Source organism: Cydia amplana, chromosome 1, assembly GCF_948474715.1.
Source record: "Cydia amplana chromosome 1, ilCydAmpl1.1, whole genome shotgun sequence".
In the NCBI taxonomy this organism is placed as follows: Eukaryota; Metazoa; Arthropoda; class Insecta; order Lepidoptera; family Tortricidae; genus Cydia; species Cydia amplana.
In genome coordinates, this window is record NC_086069.1 from 14,904,926 (window position 1) to 14,931,835 (window position 26,910).

Below are 26,910 nucleotides of genomic sequence, written 5' to 3' on the forward strand. Positions count from 1 at the left end.
TTACATGTAATTAAAGAAATATTTACTTGTTCATAAACTTTGATTAATTGACTTTCGAAAATGAAAGAATCAAAAAAATATTTATATTGCGAACAGTTTGAAAAAATGTTAAAAAATTTTTTAACAATTGGCCATCTCTCCCGAGGTATCCGGGAGTGATGATCATACCATTACAGGAGAGATAACATAACTCTTCATTTGTGTATAATTTATTTTTCATTTTTATTCCCCAAGTCCCTTTTCTTCTCAAGACCCCGTTTAGGCCACCTAATACCAGCAAACAGTGCACTCAACGCAATTATGGAGGAGAAGAGGCACGTGATATTTTTTCCTACACCTGCAATAGTTATACATATACATTTTGAAGTGAAAATATCGTAACTATTAATAACTTACAACAAAGAACACTGAGCTCCAATGGAATTCTTTCTAAAAATGCATAATCAAATCTCAGCGACGCTATTGATCCGACTGCGTAAATCCAAGATGGCGCATGCCAAGTGGGGCATGCTCCGAAAAATAGTGTTGTGTTTGTGAATCGTCTTTTCAATAGTTAACACTATATCTCTTTCAATTATAAAAGGTGATCCACTGTAGCCCGCTCTTCCCTATTGATATGTTCTCACCCCTAACGTTTCTTACATTACAATTGTATTGCTTATCATTTCATTTTGAAATAAGTAAATTACAAAATATTTTGACTTAATCAATAGGTCAATCAATTTTAAAATCATTTTTACAGCAGGTATTTAATAAAATTCTAAGTTCATTATATTAGTAACACAGTTTGTCAAAATACATATTAGTACTATTAAATACAACTAGATAGACTGTGAGAATGTACGGGGTTCTTCCCATGGAAGATATTATTAATACCTAAGACAATCATTAGATATTTAAAGTCTACTTACGTTAATTAAATATTGTTTTTTTTTTATAAAAACTAGCCATTTAATATCACCACTAGGTAATTATCTATCGATTCTGTTTTGTACGTATTCTGCAATTCCTGATTCCTAAACGGAATATAAAAAAAATAAGACCAATCTAGTCTAATAAAATACTGATATAGGTAATTATAGGCCTATAATACCTACCTACAGGAACGCAAACTAACTCTAATCTACTATTTGGTGTCAATATTCCTTTGTCATTTATATCCACATATTATATAGGTATTTAAATTACTCTAATATATAATATTTAGTTAGTGAAAATGAAATGGTGTTTTGAGCAGGTCAAAAATACTTATGTTTTAAAACTTTCACGACGAGAATATTTTAATTGCAGTTTGAACATTGTCACTGAATAACATTGTAATATTATTAATTTTACATACCATTCCTGATACAAATAAGTAGTAAAACAATGTTTATTTGGCAAAATTTGGCACAATTTACATCTAATCCCTTGACGAGGGTCCCGGTCTTGCGTCCTCCGTTGACTTCCACCTGCTCTCTAGCACAGCTTTGCCTTTAGGCTCCTGGTTGGTCACATTCTGGTGGCTATACCGTCTTTGCTCGTCAAAGGTCCTTCCTGTTATGCTAAACACGCTATCAGCGCTGGTCTTTCTCCCGCTCAAGGCAGTTAAACTAGACGCAGCAGGTGAGATTCTATGGGGAAATCTTGGTGACCCTTTTATTCTTTCACAAGAGTTCTCGTGAGACATTGGTCTTTTGTGGATAGTTGGTAATACAAAGTTGACTTTCGTCTCTGGTTCTGCAATGTATTTCTGTGGAGGTCTTTCATACTTGGAACAGGATGGCTCATCGTCTGTTATACGAATAATTGGACCACTTTTGGCATAAGATTCCCGTCTTAGTTTTAATTCAGGGTAGGAAGGTACATTTAAAGTGTTGCAGGATAAGACCATTGAATGTTTCCTATGCCCTGGAACTAATCCAGCGATCATACCTACATGCATCTTTAGAGTAGCGGCTATGCTCTGTCCCGTAGGGTCGGCGATAGACATGGTTGAGGCTTTTCTGCTGGTCGGTCTACTGCTGCCTCCGAAAAAGCTTCTTATTCTGCTGAGAAGGCCGTGATGTTCTTCACGTTTGTTTAAGCAAAGGCTGTATAGGTCAATTGCTGGATGTGATTTGCGGTAGTTTAGTTTAGGTTGTGAGCTGAAGCTGACGGAGTTTCTTCCCCGGCAGTGCTCGGCGGAGGGCCAGCTGGCGCGAGGGATGACCGGCGGTAGCACAGACAGTAACAGCATGGGCAAGCCGCCAGTGATGCTCGGTGTCCTCCTTTCTGGATCTGAACGGCAACGGTCTTCTTCTTCTACGGTGTTCAATTCGGTCTGAAATAATGAAACAATATAGGTATTATTGTCCACAAAATAATTAAAAAAATATAATTGTAAATGCATAAATAGTAAAATAGACTTACTCGTTTGTGATGTGCAATGGAAGCGTTGGAGCTGGTGGCGGATTCGAGTGGCTCTGCGAGTAGCCGTTCCAAGCGACCAATCTCTTTGTCCAGCGCGGCCACTTCGCGCTTGTACACCTTAAACGCAATTAATTGTTCTATTATAAAAGGGCGCTTCACACCGTAATCATAGAACCAAAAGCTGTAGTAAATATATGTATAAGATTGATGACCTTCATACAAGATCACGTGCATACCTATTCTGTTTTAGCTATGTGCGTGTGAAAACAAATATTAATAATAGCTTGGAAACGTAAAGTTGGACTTGCCTAATCGTGAAAAGTACGTGTGATAATTACGTTCTCAGTTTTTGTTAAGTTACAGGTTCGCTTATGTTCAATATTGTAGCTGAAATGTGGTGAATAACGTACCTTATTCTGAATTTCAATACGAAAGTGCAGCTCTTGCGTTTCGTCGGTGACAAAGCGCCGCGTCTTACATTCCAGCCTTAGCCCCAAGCTCTGAATAACGGGGTCGTCTTCAGCTGTAAAGTGGGAAGATGTTGGCATTACGATGTTCCGAAGATTGATATTAATACGAGTATGATAGGTTCTATTCGAAATTAATTTATTTGATGGGTCTTTTAACGGGTTCAGGATTCGCAAATTTGGTCATTTCATAAAACGGGGCTAGTTCACGACCTGTTTAAGTAGAGCAAAAGCAACTTACTTTTACTACTCCTTATTGCTACAATCTTCGGCAAGAACAGCAGACACAAAGTTGACGTGGTTGTTATAAGAATGAGGCTTGTAATCGTTATGTAGGCTAACGTAGCTCTCTCAGAAATGATAGTCCCAATAACAACAACACTCGTACTGGTAATGACAACGGAGTAGACGCTGATGCCGATGTACTTGGAGTCGTTAAGGGCTGATATTTTAACGTTTCTAGTTTCCCAGGCCATGTATACGCCCACTAATAGTAGAAGTCCTTTATATGCGTAAAGCGCGCATAACCAGCCAGTCGTGTTTTGAGATTTGCATACTTCTATCTGAAATTTATAAACAACTTTATTGTATGATTATAGTTGCCTAACATATTGATTAACAGACTATGGAAGTGCATGACTGCATGTCTACTCAGATTCTTCGTAAAGTAATTCGATCTGATCATGTGTATCGGTCTTGAGTTTATCGGGGAATTAGGTACCTGTGGCTGGTAGACGACGCTGCGGTCGGCGGCGCTGATCTCCTGCGTGAGATTCTTGAGCTGGCGCTGCATGGGGTCCAGCGCGGCCCACAATGTGACCAGCAGGCCATCCAGCAGCAGTAGAGCACACACCAGCGAGATCAGTGGAGTGTCTTGCAGGAGCTTGGTCTTGCACATGCCGCTTCGGTTGCTACAATGTTACAATAAAATGTCTGAGAGATTTTTTATAAGCGGATTAGCCATTCTGAGACTACGTACCTATATATAATTACGCAAGCACCCCTACCCATCGACATATCATCTAGATAGACTACCCATCTTTTTCTAACTGTATTAATAAAAGAAGGACGGTTAGTCTATCTCGCCGCGAGATACTGTCGCGCCAATCATGTGCTAGCCCGGCTGAAACATCATAGGCAAAAAATTGTCTAACCTGACAAATATCCTGTGCACCCTGTAGGTTTTTGCGAACATGGAGCCGAAAGCGAGGGAAAATCCCGCTGATAAGATGTATACTCTACCCTGAAAACAACATAATTAGTAATTCTCTGTCGTGTGCCTTTATTAGTAGGTACAGACAGAAAAAGTAAAGCAAAATTAAAGTAGGTATACCTAAAATCAGCTCAATATCTAGTGAAGCTCGCAAGGTAGAAAAGGTGCTGTGAAACGTGACACGCCTCAAGCGCTAATAGAGACAATATTTTCATAGCAATTATTTGGACATAGGTACTGACATTTGAGTATGTCGAGTAATGTTAACTTACAATGCACATGGCAGAGAAAGACACGTAGGGAGGCAGGTTAGAGTTATCAACGCCGAGCAGAGCAACCGCGGAGTAGACCAACACGCAGCCAATTAGCGTCATGTTATTTAGACGAGGCGACGAAAGCTTTATCGATCTGGAAAATTAGAAACTGCATGCTTTATTGGTGGAGTTTGTGGACCATTTCTTCAGTGTACAACAATATGCTCAGATTTAAAAAAATATTTTCGCGCGCCAAATTGGCGCACGGTGCCGTGCCGTGTAGTTCAGGATGGTTTTTCTATCTTTCATAAGTCTTAACCTACGCGTAAATATTTCCAATTCTAGACTGCTTCCACGCAATAAGGGAACATGTCTATATATAGGTACTACGTGACCCCCCTCCCCCGCCCTGTGACCAAGAGTGCTATTTTGAAAATCCTCTCCTAAACTAGTCTAGTAGTATGGGTACGTTCCCTAAGTGAATTGGTGTAAGCTAATATCAGCAATAATTCGCCCTCGCCTTTATAATTGAACTTAGCCCAACCTCCGCTTGCTGTAGTGCAGATTGAACGCCAGGAACGCCGTGGCGAGCGCGACGCCGGCGGCGGCGAGCGCGGCGACGGCGAGGCGCGCCGGCGCCCACACGGAGTCGACGCGCAGCACGAGCACGCGGCGCGCGGCCGGCACGCCGCCGCCCCACGCCGCGCGCGCGCAACCCACGCATGCCAGCGCCCGGCCTTGCGTGTACAATGCTACGGTCTTTGGGCGTCCTCCTATAAGTTTCATTCGATTTTATCGATAAAAGTTGCCACAAGTGGCATGGTCGGTCGGTCCTGATTTTAAAATTTTGTTAGTTCTGAGTTTGTTATGATACGACCTTGACACCACTCACTGTCTCACAAACACCAATAAGTGCGAGCGAGATGCCTAATAACAAGTATTTAAAGTTCGGATAGGCCTCCTAGACTTATTTTTATCTCTGGGATAGTTTACCTACCCTGGACCTGGACCGACTCGCAAGAAAGTTTAAATAGTGTAAGCAAAACAATTTACTTTATTACTCCGCAACCTTGATTTTTCAAAAAACGTAAATTCGATCAATAGCGTTTTTAAACTTTCTGTCCTTCCAGTGTATACTTTTCATGGTATTGGTAGATTTTAAAAATATTACCTTGTATTTGATAAAATGCAGAAGTGCCAATCCTATCTGCCCCATTGAATGAAACTGGTCCCTGAAAGCAAAATACCAAATCTCGTTTTTGGCAAAAAGTGCATTGGAGGTGGATTTATATAGATAGCTATGCCAATTGTTTATTCAAGCGTATTATGTATTTATTTAAGCATTTTTACTACTTACCGAAACTCCAAGAAAACTAAGATTCGCCAATTGACTCAAGAACTCTTTAGCCATATCCTTTCTATTGTAATCGAAGTGGCTCAAGCCCATTTTAGCGCCCCCTTTAAGCAGGGTCCCGTTGTAATGCGTCATGTCGAGGTTCCGCCAGAGCTGCTCCGCCTTCGAGAGCGTCAGGGCGATGGCCCAGACCGCGTCGTAGGTTTGCGGCGCGTACGGCGACACGGCCACCCCCGCGGCCGCCATCTCGCGGTGAAACATTTCGTTAGTCTGTAATTGAAATAACATCTTCAAAACAATTACTTAAATAAACATCTTTATAACTATGTAAAATACAGTAGACATTGTAATTAAATCAATCAAAATTAGGAAGAGGAACGTGTACGATCGATATGATTTCCATACAAACGTAGTACCTATCCATTTCAATCGATATTAAATTTATACAAAAATGTGAACAGAATTTGAAGTAAGTAGGTATATAAGGTATATTAACCGTAACAATGCCCCTTTGCTTAATTTCTTTTAGATTTTTGAATTCATATTACATATTATAAGAGTTAGCAGCTTTTGAATTTTCGCTACCGTACCTATTGAGTGAAAATATTTTCTATACTTAATGTTATACGTAGAACGAGTCGTCCACTTGCTCTTAATTGTGCACTAATGGTATTTTCCCATTAGACACACTTTAACAATAACTATATGTATATTAATTGTTAAAGTTCGTCTATCAAGTCAATTCAAGTCTACCTATTGTAAAAGTTTGCTTTGCATGATCTTGACTCCAGCACTTTAGCCTTTTCTTATTTCTTTTCTTCTGATAATTTTTCCGTTGGCATTGAGTACCAAATTTAATAAACTATTGTAACGAACAGGCGAAGCTACAAACGTACGTAACATTAGCATGTATGTTTTTATCTTGTTGTTATAGTTGGCTACACTTGTGTGAAATAACGTATAAAAGTTCAACAGCATAAATAGTCAGATCAGTGGAACAAATGGCAGTTGTCGACACAGCGGGATTGATCAACCTTGGATTAGGCCTGAATAAAACATGAAAGGGGCGGAGCGCGGCTTGTTCTGTAGTTGCGTTATTTACCCGCTATCGCTATTGTATTAGACCGTAGAGCATAAATGTAGGGCTGTCAACTAGGTCACACACAGATTTAAACCTTTTATTCCTGATTGTTAACTCCCAGTTAAGCCACTATGACGACAGCTACGTCAAATTGTTAGGGGTTTACGATTCTACGGACGTTGAAACTCTACTATTCTAGTACAGAACAATATAAATGCCGTCTCGCATCCTCTGGTATGCCAATATACAAGTCGAATATAGTTTCGTATTTGTATCGGATTTCTACGTACTTATGTTAGTTTCGATCTAGGTACAGCCTGCATCAAAAACAATGGATCAAACTATTATTTTCTTATTGCTTATCAAGATAAATGTCCCTGTATGATATGTTTGACGAAATATATTTATGCGAATTAAATACATGAACATAATGCGCATCTCCGTACAATCGGTGATGACCCTATTGTTGAAATAGAAAGTTAGCTACTCTAGGGAACGTGGATGTTTCGTTCAGCCTTTTAGCGCAAGGTGGCTTACATGCATTATGTATAAGAAAGTGATCGAATGTACATACATGTACACCTGCATTATACGGAGCGTTAAGATTAGGTACGGCTGAGAGTCAGTTCCAATGGGTCTTTCATCGGTTGTCTACATGTTTGTATTGTGTTGTATTGTACGGGTTGTTATTCACGGAATAAGTAATACAAATGGATACGCCTGAATTTTAGGTTGAATAAACTTAAACACGGCGTTATTGACGTAAAACAATATGCAATGGTAGTAATAAAATATCAAACAAACAATAACAAACACTCATAGTTTGGAGATAGCGAAATGCAGGATTCTCATCAGATGATTTACTGGAAAGATTGGTTCAGGGACAACTTTAATGTCTTTAAAACATTCAGTGCTACGCGCTACGAGCGTAGCCGATAACAGGCGAAAACTCGTATGTAGCGAAAAGCGACTATGAACAGAGCGCCGCCTAGCGGGTTGCTGGCAGTGAATGCGTTAAGATTGTACTACTGGGTACTACTAAAACTTATTTTTCTTATTTCCTAAAATCGATACTGTCTTCTCAGTTACTTACTAGCCCGGAGTATGACACGGCATCCCCCACAATGCCCCTGTGCGCGGTGACTGACACGAGCCCCTCGAGCGCGGTGGCGAGCTGCGCGCGCGCACACGGCGGCGAGGCGCGCAGGCGCGGCGGCGCGCCCGCCACCACCCACGCGTACTCCGCGCCCCACATTCCTAGCTTGAAAGCCTGTGAAAAGTGACCATTCAGAATTAGAAAAAACCGGCCAAGTGCGAGTCGGACTCGCGCACGGAGGGTTCCGCACCATCAACAAAAAATAGAGCAAAACAAGAAAAAAAACAAGCAAAAAAACGGTCACCCATCCAAGTACTGACCCCGCCCGACGTTGCTTAACTTCGGTCAAAAATCACGTTTGTTGTATAGGAGCCCCACTTAAATCTTTATTTTATTCTGTTTTTAGTATTTGTTGTTATAGCGGCAACAGAAATACATCATCTGTGAAAATCTCAACTGTCTAGCTATCACGGTTCGTGAGATACAGCCTGGTGACAGACGGACGGACGGACAGCGGAGTCTTAGTAATAGGGTCCCGTTTTTACCCTTTGGGTACAGAACCCTAAAAATCAGTAATAAACATAATAAAAAATATCCTTCGATTCAGGTGATTCACACATTCACTATAGGGACATATATTTATGTAAAAATATGGTTGAGAAGGTATACGAAAACGAATAAAAGTCGTTATAATTTACTAAAAGTTTAAAATGTCATACAATAAGCGTAATTTTACCGTATTTTGCATTCGAGATTATATATGTATGGTGTATGTACATGTACATTTTTAACACATTGATTGCCAGCGACCTGCTAGGCGGGTTGTCTGTTTGTATTCGGTGCTTTCCGCTTTAAAGCGGAAAACCCACTATATCGTCTACGAACGTAGTGCGTAGCTCGCGCTGGCAGTGAATGCCAGGCGTACTCACTGCCGTATTCGAACTTTAAGATATTCACAAGAGACGACACGTACTAGATCCATTCTAGATACGTTATAGTTTAGATTTCAACTAGTTCTCTTTTGCAGCGCAATTCGGGCAACCAATGTCTCTTTTACGATAGATCGTGTTAGATATCTATTAGATGTGAATTAGATCTAGCTATTAGTTTTATGTCTTAATATTTGTAAAGTATAGTAGAGATTCTTAAAAGTATAATTATTTATTTTACGTGATATTCTGTGTATTTTTTGAGTTCATTATTTTAATCGTACAATAAATTACGTAAAAGTATTAGATCTCTACCTATGTAATATCTTGTGGAAATCGTTTAAGAGTATCTCCAGAATCGCGGAAATGTCAAATTTGACAGGTTAGATCTTAAACATATCGTTATCGTATCTTGGCGATGTCTAAAAGATATCTAATACATGTCTATTACAAAATCCGAATCGGGCCCCTATTCTAATTTTAATAATCCGTTTTATGCCCATCTGCACTACGCTACGCCGTAGCGCGTAGCTGTAGCTACACTTTCCGCCGTTTGACGAGAGCGCCGGCTTATACGAGTAAATTAGTTTTTTTAATACCATGTCGGTGGCAAACAAGCATATGGCCTGCCTGATGGAAAGCAGTCACCGTAGCCTATGGACGCCTGCAACTTTCTTTTTTTCTTTCTTCCTTTCATATATCAGTACCTATGTGTTTGCTTTCCTTGTTATGGCCATTATTAATTAGATGTCCCTAAGTGTCCATCATGGGTAAAAAAGTAAAAAATCTTAAAAAATATTCACTGATTCATAAATTTGTGGCATTTATATCAGAATTTTTACAGACTGTAGTAACACGTACACAAAGTTTTGTTATTATCTATATTAGTCGCAATGCATCATTAAACTTAGGCGTATAATCTAGCAATAATAAAAAAAGCAATAAAAAAGTTTTATTTTAATAAAGTTACAAAAGAAAGTAATACCTATTAAAGAAAAGCAAAGATAAATGAAACAGTCAAACATTTTTGCACTTTGATATCAGTTTTAGTTTATAAGAAACAATGGAGCTTTTACAAACTAGAAATCTTTCAGAGTTCATTACAGGTCTTTGAAAACCAACGAACAATAGTCGAGACATAGTCATAAACATAATGTCGTACAGCCAACTATTATTTGACTTAGACTTTGTCTGGGAATAAAATGGCTTTTCATTTTAGTCTATAGTATGAAAGAGATGATTTTTTGGCCTCAAACCCTAAGCTGTTAAATAAAAGGCATTGTTTCTTTTTTTTTGCGTTTTCTACTTATATGGTTCAAATTTATGTAAATCTGCCTTTTAAACGGGCTTGATCCTTCTCACTAATGAGAAATTAGGTAGCCACCGCGGTGCACAAAGAAACAATGCCTTTTGTTTAACAGCTTAGGGTTTGATGCCAAGAAATCATTTCAGATAACAGCTTTATGATGAAATACCTGGTGCCTACACTAGTACCCTGGTTAAGTAGGAAGTTAAATTGGTAGGTAGGTATTTACTTGAAAAAAAAAATCGCATCACTTTTGTCCCTGCCCATTTTACACCGGTGAAACTTAGAAAAGGATCAGAATTTCCCGAGTGCCTAACCTAACCTAACCTTTTTAGCATAAATTTGTATTATATTGGTTGTTTTGCTAAGTATCGATAGTACTAGTAAATGAGTAACATTAGTCATCGTAGCTCAAAATCTCGTTAGAACCATGGAGTAGGTATTTTATAGAATAGTTAGCAATATTAATATTATGTTCTTACGAGTATCATACCATTGTATTGAGAAATGTAGGTTGATTGATAGGCAAATTAACTAGAAACCGACTAACAATTAGAAGTAGAGTGAATAAATAGTTTCGAATCGAGTATATCTTTCTCAACACTAACTGTAATGAGAAAACAGTTTGCGAAGATGCGATGTATCGCAGCTGTGCTAGATAAATTAAATTGCAGTTGTCGGCTGCAGTTAATTACTTCTACTGCCTAATGTAACCTACCGTGTTTTAGTAAAGTATTTTATAAGTAAAATATACTACACGCGGCGCGCGGAAATTAACTAAATTAATGTTTTTTTTCGATTTTATTAAAATTTCAACTTTAAAACAAGTATTGATTAAGTGTTTTCTTGAATCAAAGTAGTCGCCTAAGTGATTACTAATCGAGAGTAAAGTCGATTGACGAATTGTCGATTGGGTACGGAACCCTAAAAATTAATCTCCAAAATATCCCTTTACCTTACTTTATAAATTATAATTTTCCTTTAGAACAAAGGAATAGTAACCTCTGTAATAAGTCTTTGATTTAGGCTTTTAGAGATCCGCAAAATAGTATTTTTGGAAAACAAACAGGCGAAAGCTACTGATCACATTGACATATTTTCTGTTCACGTTCTAGTATACTGTATTCCATTATTACCTAGACAGTGTTTGTTATTAAATTTTTTTGTTAATCATGATATAACATAGGTACTTACTCGTAATACATCGCTGAAACCCTTAGGCGAGGCTTCAGCCATTGGTTAAAAAAGTTTTCTCGAAATGGCAACGCTAGGAAAGCGATGTACTAAATACTCGTAATTATGATAGTAGTTACCAGTAGATGGCTTTTCCGCACTTTGATAAGCATGCAGCTGCTCACAAAAAATATACAATTAGTAATATCTGATTCCCGTGTGCCCTACATCGTTGATTACTTGGTTAATGAGCAGTGAGTTTAATAAGGTTAAATATTAGACTTATAGACCGGGATATGAACCATGATTACCTTTTGTATTGTTTTCGAGCTCCCGATATTTCGACGCAGTTACATGCATCTTGTTCACAGGTAAATATTAAATATTACCTAATAAACATTTACTTCTCTTAGTTTGGTAGGTACCTAATTACAATCGGGCTTTTTATGCGACGGTTTATGTTATTAGAAATATTAATACAATTAATAATAAAGTAAATATATAAACACGTTCCCTTTCCCGGTCCCTAATACATTAATTTACGTATACTTCTCGACTAATATAATATAACACAACTACCTACAACACCGTTCACTAGATGGAACTATTATTCTAAGCCATCCACAGTCTCATAAACTAAGACTACCTATCCATGTCGGCCGCCGATATCCATATAACTTTGATAGAACTAATACGTACTGAATTTAGCTATTTCGAAGTTATTAACTACCGTGTTATCAGTTGTGGTTGTTAGCATGCAAATCGTGATATATTTTGATAAAATTGTAAGACACTTTAGAGCGCATGGCGTCTACGTCCTTAATATTAATATTTGTCAAGAGATTTAGATTAACAAAGTCGTAACCGGCGAACCTTGTAAGATTAATTTTCAGATGGATTATTACAATTCAGTAGTACCTATTTGGAATAAAGGAAATTGTTTTAATGCTCTAAACGTTTGTTTCAATTTAACTGAGCACGGCTTGGCAACTTTCCACGATTGTTATAAATTGTTATCTTTTGTTAATGAAATTTGGAGGTAAAATTTATTGCCGTATGATGATATTGCATAATTGAAATCAAAATGAATAGTGCCTTTATTAACTCGCGGTCGTATCTCCTAGCTACATGGTGAATTATTGTCTGGGTACCTAAAAGTGATGTTTCAAAATTATCAAGAACTTATTTTAAAGGTAAAAGTGAGCAAAGTGGGTACGTAATTAAGCGCACCTACCTCACAAAATATTTTGGGAATCATCTCCTGAGAAAAACTACCAATGATTATTCGGGTGTCCAGTTCCTGCAAACATAAAAATACACATTTTACACAGGTTATTCATATAATTGAGTAGTTGAGAGCAAAATAAATACATATTACTTGTAAAAATGATTCTACATAATGATTCTACACTTGTATGAACAAATGATGATGATCTTTCCGGCCGATTTCGGCCATGGCGACCACTTCGACTCCTAGTTTGCTCGGCGCTCGTGCGCCCGAAGATGGCTGACGTTAGCTAAATATATATTGCTTCCTGACTAGAAATAAATCATTACGAATTGTCATCGTATGTAGGTGGTATTAGGCTCAATGTTTTTTGCATAAACTGGAAACAATTAAGGAGGTGATTTAAAGTTTTCTAATCATCCCAAACACTGATCAATGTGGTCTCTCTTGGTAAAGTTTCGCTCAACTTTACCAAACGGGACCAAATTGATATTTAATACATTACCGATGTTTGTAAATATGTACTCCCATATTCAATTTCACAGTCAATTTAAAGTAAGCAAGGTAAGGATCTGCTCACTGTTTTAGTAAAATTGTTTTATCAAGTTTTGTAATTTGTATTTCGAAATTGGAGAATATTATAAGGAATAAGCGAATGGAACCTTTTAGAATGTCTTGTTTTCGTTTCAGACAATGGAAATAATGTATACATAAATATTCTCTACGCGTTAACATAGAATTTACAAGTAAATAGTTCGCCTCGACCTTTAAACTCGTGATTCAACTAAATCGTGCAATTGAAAAAGTTTCCGTGTGAATGTTTTCATGGCAATTGTCTTTGTAAGAACGTGTAACAATTCAATTTAAAAACTACTATTTTGCGTTAGTCACTTTTAACCCTTTGACCGCCGTTGGCATGTATACAAGACAACGATAGAACGATACACTGGCGCCGCTGTCTTGTATACAAGACAAAAATTCAACCGCTCGGTAAATGTGCAAAAAATATCAATTATATACTTTTTTACACTCATGTTAATGTTTTAGGTCCTTGTTTAAAAAAAAAATTGCATTTATTGCAGCTATAGAAATCCATTCTTTTATAATAAGGCTCTCAAAAAAATTGCTCCAGATTTCAACGTTTTTCTTGTTCCTCGTCGCCGTTGTCCTGTATACAAGACAGCTAGGGATGGGAATGTTAACTCGATATGAGACTATTCAAAATAAATATCAAATCGCAAATCTGGTTTTATTTAAGCATTTGAACACTTGTTAAATGCCAATTGGTCGTAACTAGTAACTAGAATACGTGAAACGAGACGAGAGAGACAGGCATTAACTATAGCTGAAGTTCAGGGAGCTTCTTCAGCTGTTGATAGTAGAGTCAGACAAGTAAATCTGTCCTTGTGGTTTATTTGCAGAACAAAAGATTCATTTTAAGATGATAGTGTAGTGGGGAGTGATACCCTGCAGTGACCGCTTTGCACAAGAATGGTACAGGCGGACGCTAGGAGTATATAGTCAGTGTCGCCTAACTATGAGAATGTTATATATTTGAAATTGACGAAAAATTGTCATGGTAGGGAGGATGTAATACGGGAACTGAGAAGCTCATCTAAGGAACATGTCGAATGTGAAACATGCATTCCCGAACATTTCCGATCCCCACCCTTTTCCAATATTATTGTTCTTCACTCATTGACAATTCAATTAACCCACGTGCAATTTTCCCCAATGCAGTTCCGGTACTTACATTTATATTATCGACACACGATGCGCGGCTCTAACGTTACGCTTATAAAGTTTACGTACCGACAAGCGCTTACGCCGTTGATCTAGAGACTATTATTACTTAATCCGCGCGGAAACAGTCCTTGTCGGTCTGCACTGCGGACAGTCCACGCGCGCCGTTGTCTTTGTATAAACGACTTCTTGTACAGCCTAGTGCGGTGATATTACGTCATGAATCGATATTGTTTAGTGGTTGTTTTTAATGAGAAAGACCTTTATTTTTAACATTGTCGTGTGTAAAAAATATGTTAATTTTTGGCATTTTCGAAATAAATTAAAGTTGGATAAGAACAAAGCCAAATTGAGAAGATTTTTACCATAAATTGTAAATATCGATATCACTATTTGCAATCCCTAAACTTTTTATTAGTTGTTTACTTAAAATTTGCTCTGGCGTGTGAGTGAGCGTCTTTGCGGACTAGGTCCGGCGGCCAAAAGGTTAAGAGGCCTTTCGGGTCCTCAGTTAGGTATCAATGGTCGAATATAATCGCATACGATACATTTTCACGACAATTTTCGCATGAACTTTTATAAATACGTATTTTTGATTTCACTCGAAACACCGGTTTATCAGTCGCACTCGCATAGGATGGGCTTGACCATCCCCGTGGCAACCCCCATGACCAACCCCATGACCACCCCATGGCCAACCCCATGACCACCTATGTCCAATCCCATGGCCACCCCATGACCGACCACATGACCAACCCCATGGCCAACCCATGTCCACCCTCATGACCAACCCTTGTCCCAAGATCACGAGAAATAATACAGAAACTCTGTTGGTATCACTAAATAAATTGAACTGTCGCTCTTTGAGAACGGATTCTGCAGAGGTACCTAAGTAATGAAGGTCGCGCAAGAAACGTGATAGCTATGGGCTACATACAAAGCTAAAGTGCGTCGATAACTCGATTTTGATTTGTGAGTATTCGGTCCATTGTTCCAATTAGTCTGTATTTATTAACTGTTACCTTTAACTGTTGCAGTTGCTCCTTGAAGTCGGACTCTGCGAAGGTGATGGAGGCCGCGCAGGTGATGTTGGCGGCTTCCAGCTGCGTCACCAGCTCGTTGACGGCCAACGAGTACACCTCCTCGTTCTGCGAGAACGCTGTCACGGTGTCCCAGCCGAACTGTCTGTATCAAATATTACTACATACATATTGTATGAACAAAATGATACAAAAAAAACATTTAGTGTGTACAACTAAAAGATTAGATGATTAAGCAATGTTACCTGTGTCCGGACACTGAATAAATGACTACTTTGACTGCTTTGAATAAATAGTTATCAACTGGATATTTCCATGTGTTAAGCCGAATTATTTGACTTCACCGGTGTTAATCACAACAAGGCGGCAAATGTTACGATTAATAGTTTTTTTTATTGGATTAAAATTTTAGACGCCATTTTCTTTCCCTAACATGGTGTCAACTGACAACTAGGTACAGTCAGCATCAAAAGCAGCGTATTAGACTAATAAGAGTAATAAGCGTCAAAAGTACCTATATGTATGTACGATTGTTAAGTAACTTAACAAAAAGAGATAATGTCCTTATTTGTAGAAACATCAAACTATAACAGATACCTACTTTTGAATGCGAACTGTGGAGATATATCCCTATTTGGAAAAACACTCGTATTCCAGGGAGGCAAATGCTCTCGGCGCATCGTTTTATCCGCTACTATTGATGTTGACTGTCAGCCATATTCGAACTTTAAGATACGTCAAATACTAGAGATTGAAACGATATGGATTAGATATGTCAGTGTCAAACAAGTGTCAAAAGTGACGCGTTTGTTTGAAGAAACGTCACTTTTGACACTTGTTTGACACTGACGTATCCATTCCATATCGTTTCAATCTCTAGTATTTGACGTATCTTAAAGTTCGAATATGGCCGTGTACGTTATCCAAATTGTTCCACTTTCGATAGTACATTTATTTGAATATCGAAATGTATGTACCTACCTACTTAATTTAAATAAACGCGTCGGGAATACAAAATTTACTGCAATCTCATTGAACAGATAAATGTACAGAGTATTTACTTAAATATCACATCACGTATTACGAATTTAATAATGAGTGGCTTTCTATATGTGGCTACATATCTACGTATACTACATGCAATATTGGGCTTTACAGTATACTTATATGTATACGAACAGTTTTAACTTACATCAAATTTAGTTTTAGGTATGGATACAGGGAGATGCGATTATTTCTTCATAACGATGATGCAAAATGATACAGGATGGACTGTATTAGTAATAATACATATTTGTAATTTAAGACGTTATTAGATTTATTAAATGTTGAAACCAATTTTATTTTAATGTTAAAAGAGTATTATTTACGTTTGTATATAGTAGTGTGACTACTTAAAAAACACAAACCCCAAACCAAAGCTGAGCATTACGTAAATTAATCAGTAATAATTAAATAATTATTACACTTATAATACAAACTGCACATTCGCTGTGTAATCCATTATAGGCACGGAAGAAAGAAAGAGCGCGCCGCGCTATTATAGGCCACGCGCTACGCTGCGTTGCTGCGTAGCAATTCGTAGCATTTTATTCGGTTTTTTCGGTTTGTAAGAACTATGTGCAGCGGCGTGACACTGACTTCTTGGGCATTGGATGGGTTAAAATTTCATCAAGTTTTTTGTTTTAAACAGCAATTAAACGAAAATAAGTATATTACCTACATCTAGAGACACTTTTTCATAACGCTGTAGATTAGGTAGGTACCGTAAAATGTGCCTAATTTGCTGTAGATAATTGTGCTCCAACAGTTTTATAAAAACAAAACAAAATAACAACATATGAAAACTATATCACAACCTCATTTAAGTGCTACAACATGATTATCCGTGATGGTTTACTTTAAATCGGCTAATCGGCTTTAATATACCAACCACAAAATTATAATAATTTTAAAAAATACTTTAAATTTCGAATTTTGGAGCGAAGTGATCAAATTTATAATAATATGACACATCAGATGTTGGCTACTGGTCCCATTAAAAACAGTATACTACCTGATGAATGCGATCCTGGCAGGGTTGTGCGACGAGTCGGGGGCGACGGTGCGACAGAACAGCGGGAACTCGGAGCGGTCGCTGAGGGCAGGGGACGTGGAGCCGAAAGATACCTGAGAACACCGAAATCTTTTAAGTCTCAAACTTTATGATTTTATTCATGGTATGTTACGTACAAAAATATATATGTACCTACATCGTTGTGAGACTCGTGAGCGCTATACCTGATTACTTACGCTTTCATAACCAGAGACTAGGCTGTTTTATGAGTTGTGGATCAATAATTGAAATAGCCTGTTCTATTTTGAGGCAAACATTAGTTTTTAAGAACAGGGTAGGGTAAACATACCAAAAATTATGATGATCAATAATGGCAAAGACTATCAAAAAACGTAAGTACCTAAATAATTTGTTTTTTTAAATATTACCTACCGGCTCGTATCCCGTAACTTGTGTGGTGTGATGATGATGATGATGATCCCTTCCGGCCGATTTCGGCCATGGCGACCACTACGACTCCTAGTTTGCTCGGCGCTCGTGCGCCCGAAGATGGCTGACGTAGCCGATCTTCGAGGTGAACTCCCGCGCACATTGAGGGCACGTGAGGACACCAGCCACGTAGTGGTAGTTAATGGGAGCAGGCTGGCGCGTTTTCAGCTCGTCGCGCTTAGCGTCGAGGTCAACTTTACGTTGCTCCTCGAAATCGCGCACTTTGTCCTGCACCAGCCTGCGCCACTCAGGACGCTGTGCTGCCAAACCTTCCCACTGAGAGGGCTCGATGTTGCACCTTTTCATGTGTCGCTTCTGAACATCTTTGTATCGGAGGAGTTGTCCGCCAAGTTTCCGCTTACCCTCCTCTAGTTCAGAATAAAAGATGCGCTTCGCCACTCTCTCTTCCGCCATACGTGACATACATATTACATTGCGGACTCAATTATTCTGTATGTATAAAATTTTCATTGTATTTATAATCAAAATATATTTCAATATAAGTACTTCTTTGGTCCTATGCTAACCACCGTTTAAATATTCGCCCGCATTGGATTTACTCACTATATTTGTGCTCTAACAATGTAAAGCAAATACATGGACTTTGAATGTATTTATTTATTGTTAACCTGTAGGTAAGTGAGAGCGGTCCGAGGTGCCAGGAATCGCGCATACCGGCCTTTAATTAAGGGCGGTGTTTCCCGCTGCACGTAGAATGCTTGGATGATTTGATAACCACCGCCTTGTTTATATTACAATTAATGTAGGTATACTTTCTTGTTTGTACTAGCTTTGTAGACGGCTATGACCTGAAGATTCAACTTTGACCAAGATATTTCAAGTAAGAATATAGGGATGTCACCTACTAAACAACATTTCTATCATGTCTTTGTAAACCTAAACATATTCTTGACCTCAAACCAGCCACAGATTTGTATGACGTTTATTTTTATTATTATTTACTTATTACTTAGACCGGTGCAGCTTAAAATAACCTTAAAACGTGTAGCTAATAGCTCGGGGTCTATAGGCACTCATAGTCTGGTCAAGTTACAAGTGATTCAAAAAGCTTCCTATTCCTTTCATGTAGGTATAGTCAAGCACCAGCTGTCAGTTCTTCGCTAAAAAAAGGAATAAGTACATACTTAGCCTTAAAAACTGCTGCCTATTGTACATCCTCAAACACCCTCACTAACCTGATTCCGAAAACAAACCGAATACCTACGGTTCTACACTTCTTCAAATAACCCCTTTGTTTGACCTATATCCAACCTTATCCACTACAAATTATGGCTCACTATCCCACAGCTTGTTGCCGAGGCTCAGATGTTACTAAGGTAAATTCCATCAAGGCTGAAATTCTCAGGATTCACTCTGTTCGCTGCGTATTGAAGTTGGTAGGTAAATTCCATTCAACACAAGATTACCTAGTCTAGTCACTGAATCGGTGCTTAGAGTTTCATTCAATAAACTAGCCCCTCGATTATGCTTAATTTATCAATTGTACAAGCAAGTTTTTCGGGTGAAATAAAATTTTACATTGGACAACGCGACGATACCTTGTATTCATTACATATAACAAAGTAAGTAAAGTATTCTACCCCACCAGGCATAACAGCGTTAAAGCAGCCACTGTTAAACTCTTTAATGGTTCACTTTTTTTTTCGAGTAACAAGTTCCATCGATATTAAACTTTCGTGAGACATATTTTAAACTGAGTGAGTGAGTTTATTCAAGTGAGTGAAACCGTTGTCGTATAAACAGTTTAACAAGTTCCATATTTAAGCTAGCTTCTCAGTAGCTTAGCAGCCATGACCACAAAATAGGCTAAGACCACATGACCATCCTGGAGTCGCGCTCCGTGTCCAGCGCGTTGTAGGACCTATCCGCGCTCGGGTCACATACCTGAACAATGTTCCAGTAGGGCACGATCTTGGCGATGCTCTCGGTGACCTCCGAGCAGGCGGAGCCCAGTAACATGACCATCCTGGAGTCACGCTCCGTGTACAGCGCGTTGTAGGACCTATCCACGCTCGGCTCACATACCTGAACAATGTTCCAGTAGGGCACGATCTTGGCGATGCTCTCGGTGACCTCCGAGCAAGCGGAGCCCAGTAACATGACCATCCTGGAGTCGCGCTCCGTGTACAATGCGTGAAAAAATCGGTCCACGCCCACACCTGGGTCACACTGTTAACAACATGAAGGATACTTCAATATTTTTACGTCACCTACGCGAGGAGAAAATCTCACTTCCTGGCCAAGGCAAGACGTAAAACTTTAGACAAACCACGGGCGGTAATTCGTAAAGCCCCAGATCGCATATTTATGGGATTATAAACACCTGCGATCTGGAGCATTCACGAATTCACCTCCCTAGGTGTGTAAACTACTACATATTACATAACTCCATCCACTGGTCACAATTAAGACATTGCAACATTGTCTATGATGACTTATTTAAATTATAAGAATCATTATTCAGACCAAGATAACTCTGCAGCAATTTTGATAGCACAGACTGTGCAAGTATTATTTTAAACGTCATAATTTCATAGAAGTTATAAATTACAAAAAGAGAAACTATTTATAACAAAATATCTAAGACAGATTAGTTAAAACGTATTTCAACCCGAAATATCCCGAACTGATGTAAAGTCATAAGTTAGTTTTAGGTCGGACCCAGATGTCAGGTTTTTGAGGGTAGGTACCCAAAAGTACAAAATCGCGCCAGTTGGCGGCTTCGGTCTCTCTGTTTGGGGATAAGTACTTAAGTAGGTATGTGACGTCGACCTTATGAGGACGCCCACATTCCGGGAGAATAGTCATTAAGCATTCTCGGGTGAATTTTAAAAATACCTTAGGTACTTTAATTCATGATAAAATTTAATTAGTATTTTTCTTTTCATAATGTTAGGGGATTTAAATGTGTAAGTATGTGCATATCCATGCCAACACCCTACTTTGACGTTCACCCTCGGGACCGAACGGGCCCGGTATTGGTCTTGATCTTACTTTGGTGTCGTTGGTGAAGAGGTGCAGTTTGTAGCCGGGTAGCAGCCCGCGCTGGTTGACGTGTTGCACGGCCAGCTGCGCGGCGGCCAGCTCCGACGCGCCCTCGGCCCGTGGCGCCACTCCCACTGACAGCTCGAACAGGCCCAGGATCGACACGATCCGGTTGGAGATGGATTTAGATATTTCTGTGGACAAAAAGCGTATATTCGCGTGTACATAAAGTTAATAAAAATGTAAAGCGTATTATGACGTCTGGTATTTTACCAATGAGAAGTTTTGGCCTAAGGGTGTTAAGTTTTGGCGATTCTGCGGCTGGCTCCCTGATATTGCGGGAATGCGTAATGCATAGCAGCCTTAATGTGTTTCATCGTTTTAAAATACTACTTATAGTATATTTTATAATACTTAATGTATGCTAGTTTCAATCTAGCTATGGGCCACTAGTTGCCTGAATAAAGATTTTTCATTTACTCAAATAGACGTTTGAGGATCGGCTATACCGCTGTTAAAATACTCTGACGACTAGATATTAGGCCCGCAAGTCGTTTCCAACCCCTCTGGTGTTGCGGGTGTCCATGGGCGACGGTTATTGCTTACCATCAAGCGATTCGTCATTTCGTCATTAAAAAACCAGTGCTTAAAAATTTCATGTTTTCATTCACTCTATGTTTGTAGGTACATATATTATGTTTTCTATCTACAGTGTGTGGCCTATAACGCGGGCGAAAAATTAAAACGTAGATTCTACTCCTAAAACAATAAAACTTTTGTTCAACAACTTTTTGAAATTATGTAGTCTTAAAATTGTCCCTTTTTCAAACAAACTAAATAATATTTTCAATGTACTTTAAATTCCGTCTACAGGCATAATCAATTTCGTAATACATTGCGTGTTCGATTAAATTTTAAAGTGATTTAAAATACAAACCACAAGTCTTTAAAAGTTTTTAAAAGTCGCTGAACAAACATTGTCTAGTTTGAGGAGTAGAATCTACGTTTTAATTTTTCGCCCGCGTTATAGGCCACACACTGTATATCTTCATTTACGCAACAAAATTGTGTTTTTTATGCCGATCGTGATGGTCGCGTGAGTAAGACAATATTGAAGCAGCTAAATTTTTGGTGCGTCAGTCAACGTAGAGTAGCGGTGTCGACGGTGCGCGTTAAAAACGTGTCGAACGAGTCACGTCACTGTCTTTACGTCAGCATAAGCCACCTCGAGATTAGATTCGTCTCCAATTTTTATTTCAAAGAATATTTTTTTGGCACAAACTTATTTCACTGTTCGACGCAACCGAGCCTTGAACTCATATTTTTTAATTTGCCCAGAAATGATTTACTTCGACAATTTTGTGATAGTTGGTTGTTAAGTTCAATAATAATAATACACGTTCTTATTATTAATTTGTTGTAATATGTATTTGTATTGTTTTTGTATGTATTTTTATATTTACATCCATATTATAAATTATAAACCTAATCTTGATTGTATTGTATAATTTGATTAATTTGTATATATTGTACTTAATTCATACACATATAAGTCTATAGCGATCGCTGACACACTTTCATGTATATATTAACTTAAAAAGAAATGGCTTTATTGGACCACACAATGGAATCAATTAACTTCAGACTAATTACAGATGCACAACACATACTAAGACTACATACAAAAATAAATTATTCAAAACAACTTTATGATACACCTGATTAACATCGAGCTTAAATTATTTTATCTACTTATATGATATCGCTTAAAAATGAAATGCATTTATGCCTGTAACGTACATTTTGCCATGGGTGGTCACGGGTACCAAAACCGCAGCAAATATTGCAGTGAAGCATATTCATTAAAATGCTTGGTTGTGATATTCTCCAATAATTATTATTGTGAGCTTTATCAGATTTTCATTAAACTGGGTCGATATCCCGCTTACTTTAACCGCTGGAAAGCATGTTGCTAAAGAATTTAAAGCTATAAGCTGGAAAGCATGTTACTATTCAATCGAGTCGGATATAAGTATACTTGGTCAAGCAAATCTTGTCAGTAAAAAAAGGCGCGAAATTTAAATTGTCTATGGGACGATATCCATTCGCGCCTTCATTTTTCAAATTTGCCGCCTTTTTATACTGACAAGATCTGCTTGACCATCTTATAGTTGATCATGAGAATTGAAGTATGTTTTGTAACGGAACGTAAAATCGGCAAAATATATAATTTTTTAAATACAGTTGCACAAAAACACATCTCGGACTCTCGTGCACTTGCATCAATATATACCAAATTACTAGAAGTTAGAAAAATACTATTTATGACAAAAAAAAATCGAAAACAACAATTAATAATCGGCTAAAGTCGCAAACCTCGTAACTCCTCCGGAGGAGTTTTGTTGGCTAAGGAAGCAATTACTAATTTCCTTGAAATGGAGTTACGAGGTTTGCGGTTTTAGCAGACTTATATTTTCGTTCGTAATAACACTCTGCAAAACAACGTTTAGCCAGATTGTTCATTGCCGGTAAACTTATTATACTATTAGGGTTGATTTGTAATGTAAATTTGTTTTGTGGTCGTATTTTCGCGCATTTTTTGAGATAAAGATATCATAGGAATGGCTAGCCCCATTTCCGGTTTTTATAGTAAAGTACTTTTTAGGTAAATGCGAGTTTTATACTGTTTACTTTCATCATAGATTATTATTATTATTCTTTTTATCTCCTTAGATTTCACGGGCCTATAATCCCGGTCTTTTGATAGGCTTGCGTGGGGACACAGATCCAACACGTAGAGCAACACCCATGAACCGGTCTCAGCAGGCAAAAAGAGAACAGTATACCGGTTGGGTGGACTATGAGACTGGGTTATTATTCTTTATTCACTTTATTTATTTTTCGTCTTACGTTAGGTTCTTTATAATATGAATATAAAAGTAAAATATAAAAACACTTACAAAACAATAAAAAATACATATACACACATTATAAAAAACCTACGCCGGCAGCGGGGCAAGGGTTTATTCTTTATTCTTTAAATAAACACATGTATAAGTTTACAGCTCTAGATATGCCAAAACACTTATACTGTTAATACATAGTCATATACATAACTACTAGTTTACATAGATAGTTTAATACACGTCTACATATGAAGTGACGACGTTAAACATTAACAGCTGATACAACGGGTTAATGAAGTTGAGTTAAATAGATTAACGGCAAGTGACGAGGCTTACGAGTATAGGAACAGTTTAGCTAGGTCAGCTCATATTCAAGTGCGCGTGCACCGCGATATGAGCTGACTAGCCAAAAGCTTAGGTATAGCTTTAAGGAACTCGGGACGCCAGTCCCGCTCGAACCTTTGTACGATCAACTTGATTGTTTTAATATACGGAGTTAATAATTCTTAAAGTGATTATCATTCCATACCAAATAGGTCACCCAGCTATTATATATAGAAGTAGAACAACTACTTCTAAACTGGTGACCTTCCGACGTGTGATAGATTGAACTAAAAAGTGAAAGTTATACAAAGACAATTTGATTTAGACTTGTAGACTTTATCGTGCAAAGTGTAGTGACCAACAATGGGTGGAGCCGACGAGACGAAAACCGACGCGGCCGAGTTAACAGCGCCAGCAACTGAGGTCATGGCGATCTCGGTGTCGAGCCGTATTCCAGACTTCTGGGTCGATCAGCCCAGAGTATGGTTTATACGCACGGAGGCCGTTTTGACGCCACAGAAGATAGGCGACGACGCAAAATTCGACATGGTAGTCTCAAAACTACCAAAGGAAGTTATTTTGCGTCTGACGGACTTCCTCACCAAACCACCCGAGACGAATAAGTACCAGGCCTTGAAGAGCAAGCTGCTAACGACATTAGAGGACTCCAAGAACAGGCAGATTGAGAAGGTACTCAGTGAAATGGATTTAGGGGACCAGAAACCATCACACCTGTTAGTTAAGATGCGAAACCTAGCGAAGGGTAGTTTCCCAGACGACACTCTACGCATAATGTGGCAGAACCACCTACCCACAATAGTGCGGGCGGTATTAGTTGCTTCCAGAGAGACAGACCTAGACACATTAGCTAACATAGCTGACGAGGTAGCAGAAGCAACCAAGACCCACGTTGCGGTGGTAGAGACACCTACACATAGCGCAGCACGCAGAACTTCGCCAAGGGGTTCCGGAGCAGGCGACACAGCTGTGATACTGGCAGAGATTGCCAAGTTAAGCGTTAGAATGATGGACCTTGAACGGTCAAGGCCAAGGATCCGCAACTTCGGAAGGAGAGGCCGTGGAGGCCGGTCAGCATCCAGGCCAAGGAGCATTTCGCGCCATCACAGCAAGGCCAGAAAACCAGATTGGCTTTGTTACTACCATTTCCGCTTCGGGACCGCCGCCACCAAGTGTCGTCAACCTTGCGCATGGACCGAGAGGCAGTCGGAAAACCAGTAGGGATAGTACAGAGCGCAACAAAGACGGAGATCTGTACTATCACACCAAGCCGTCGTTTATGTGTAACAGACTTGAACAGTGGACTACGATTTTTGGTGGACACAGGTGCTGACATTTCACTACTACCAGCTCATAACAAACATCGCGCGGGTGAGTGCTCTGATCTTAAACTGTTTGCAGCAAACGGCTCGGAGATTAGAACATATGGTGTAAAAGTTTTAACTTTAGATCTAAAATTACGTAGGCCATATCGATGGGAATTTGTCGTAGCCGATGTTAGACAGCCAATACTAGGAGCCGATTTTCTGAGTTATCATAAATTAGTAGTAAATTTATCAGAACATAAATTGCATGACCTTGTGACATTTCTTAATATAACTGCACCCACCGTGCGTAGCAATCAACCGACTATTAACACTGTCAACGGTAATCATCCGTATTGTGATTTGTTATTGCGGTTTCCTAGCATAACTAAGCCACCGACATACAAGGAAACGCCCACGCATAGTGTTGTGCACCATATCGAAACGACCGGTTCACCAACATTTGCCCGGTCTAGACCACTGCCACCTGACAGGTATAAAAAAGTCAAGGAAGAATTTCGTCGTATGCAGGAATTAGGCATTTGCAGGCCTAGCAAAAGTCAATGGGCTAGTCCTTTAACAGTAGTGACTAAGAAAAACGGCGAAATTCGCCCTTGCGGGGATTACCGTGCGTTAAATGCACAAACAAAACCTGACAGATACCCAATACCTAGATTGCATGATTTTACATTTATATTGGCAGGCAAAAAAATATTTTCCAAATTAGACATAAATAGGGCGTACCACTGCATCCCAGTAGCTAAGCAGGATGTTGAGAAAACCGCCATAATTACCCCTTTCGGGTTATTCGAATTTCCGGTTATGTCATTTGGTCTTCGTTGTGCTGCACAAACATTCCAGCGGTTCATGAACAGTTCAGTCCTGGAAGGTCTCGACTTCTTGTTTAACTACTTAGATGACATTCTTATCGCGAGCGATAATGAGGCGCAGCATAGGGATCATCTTAGACTAGTTTTCGAGCGTTTCGACAAATACGGCATAACGATTAATTTAGCCAAGTGTAGTTTTGGGCAATCGAAACTAGAGTTCCTTGGACATGAAGTAACTACCACGGGCATTAGGCCCTTAGAAGAAAAAGTACAAGCTATAGCCGACTACCCAAAACCACAAAACGTAGAACAATTACGTAGGTTTTTGGGAATGCTTAACTTTTATCGCTCTCACGTCCCTGGAGCAGCGACAATGCAGGCTAAACTCGACCAATACTTAGTCAACACAAAAAAGCGAGATAGGACACCTATAATTTGGACAAGCGAGACCGAAGAGGCGTTCGAACAGTGTAAAGTGGGCCTTAAAAAAGCCGTTACGCTGTCCCACCCTAGGTCTGACGCAGTTTTAGCTTTAATGTCCGACGCGTCATCTAACTGTGCGGGTTCTGCGTTACATCAGTTAGTACATGGAAAATGGGAACCGTTAGGATTCTTTTCAAAAAAACTAACGAAGGCCCAGAAAAGTTATTCCGCATATGACTTAGAACTGTTAGGCATTTATTTATCAATGAAACATTTTCG

At 38.9% G+C, this 26,910-nt stretch overlaps 2 protein-coding genes across 2 annotated transcripts; one reads left to right on the forward strand and one right to left on the reverse strand.

Moving 5' to 3' along the window:
* Positions 1-1,388: 1,388 nt before the first annotated feature.
* On the reverse strand, positions 1,389-21,878 carry LOC134647429 (gamma-aminobutyric acid type B receptor subunit 2). Its single transcript, XM_063501810.1, has 17 exons — positions 21,866-21,878; positions 20,836-21,020; positions 19,726-20,010; positions 17,332-17,444; positions 15,258-15,420; positions 12,499-12,564; positions 7,854-8,030; positions 5,683-5,949; positions 5,497-5,557; positions 4,870-5,098; positions 4,344-4,479; positions 4,013-4,101; positions 3,580-3,769; positions 3,100-3,421; positions 2,802-2,914; positions 2,392-2,508; positions 1,389-2,302 (listed from the first exon to the last, which is right to left on the reverse strand). The coding sequence occupies exons 1-17, from the start codon at positions 21,876-21,878 to the stop codon at positions 1,403-1,405; spliced, it is 3,426 nt and encodes a 1,141-aa protein (XP_063357880.1). The 3' UTR covers positions 1,389-1,402.
* Positions 21,879-24,419: 2,541 nt separating this feature from the next.
* LOC134647520 (uncharacterized) lies at positions 24,420-25,295 on the forward strand. Its single transcript, XM_063501902.1, has one exon. It carries the CDS (start codon positions 24,420-24,422, stop codon positions 25,293-25,295), a length of 876 nt encoding a protein of 291 aa, XP_063357972.1.
* The last annotated feature ends 1,615 nt before the right edge of the window (positions 25,296-26,910 follow it).

Bases quoted from the DNA above. Each gene is read 5' to 3' on its own strand.
- LOC134647520 (XM_063501902.1), top strand. From the start codon at position 24,420: ATGGGTGGAGCCGACGAGACGAAAACCGACGCGGCCGAGTTAACAGCG.
- LOC134647429 (XM_063501810.1), bottom strand. The intron at 15,421-17,331 runs GTAGTATACTGT...TATTTGATACAG, and splicing joins GCCAGGATCGCATTCATCAG to ACAGTTCGGCTGGGACACCG. The intron at 12,565-15,257 runs GTAACAGTTAAT...TTATGTTTGCAG, and splicing joins AGCAACTGCAACAGTTAAAG to GAACTGGACACCCGAATAAT.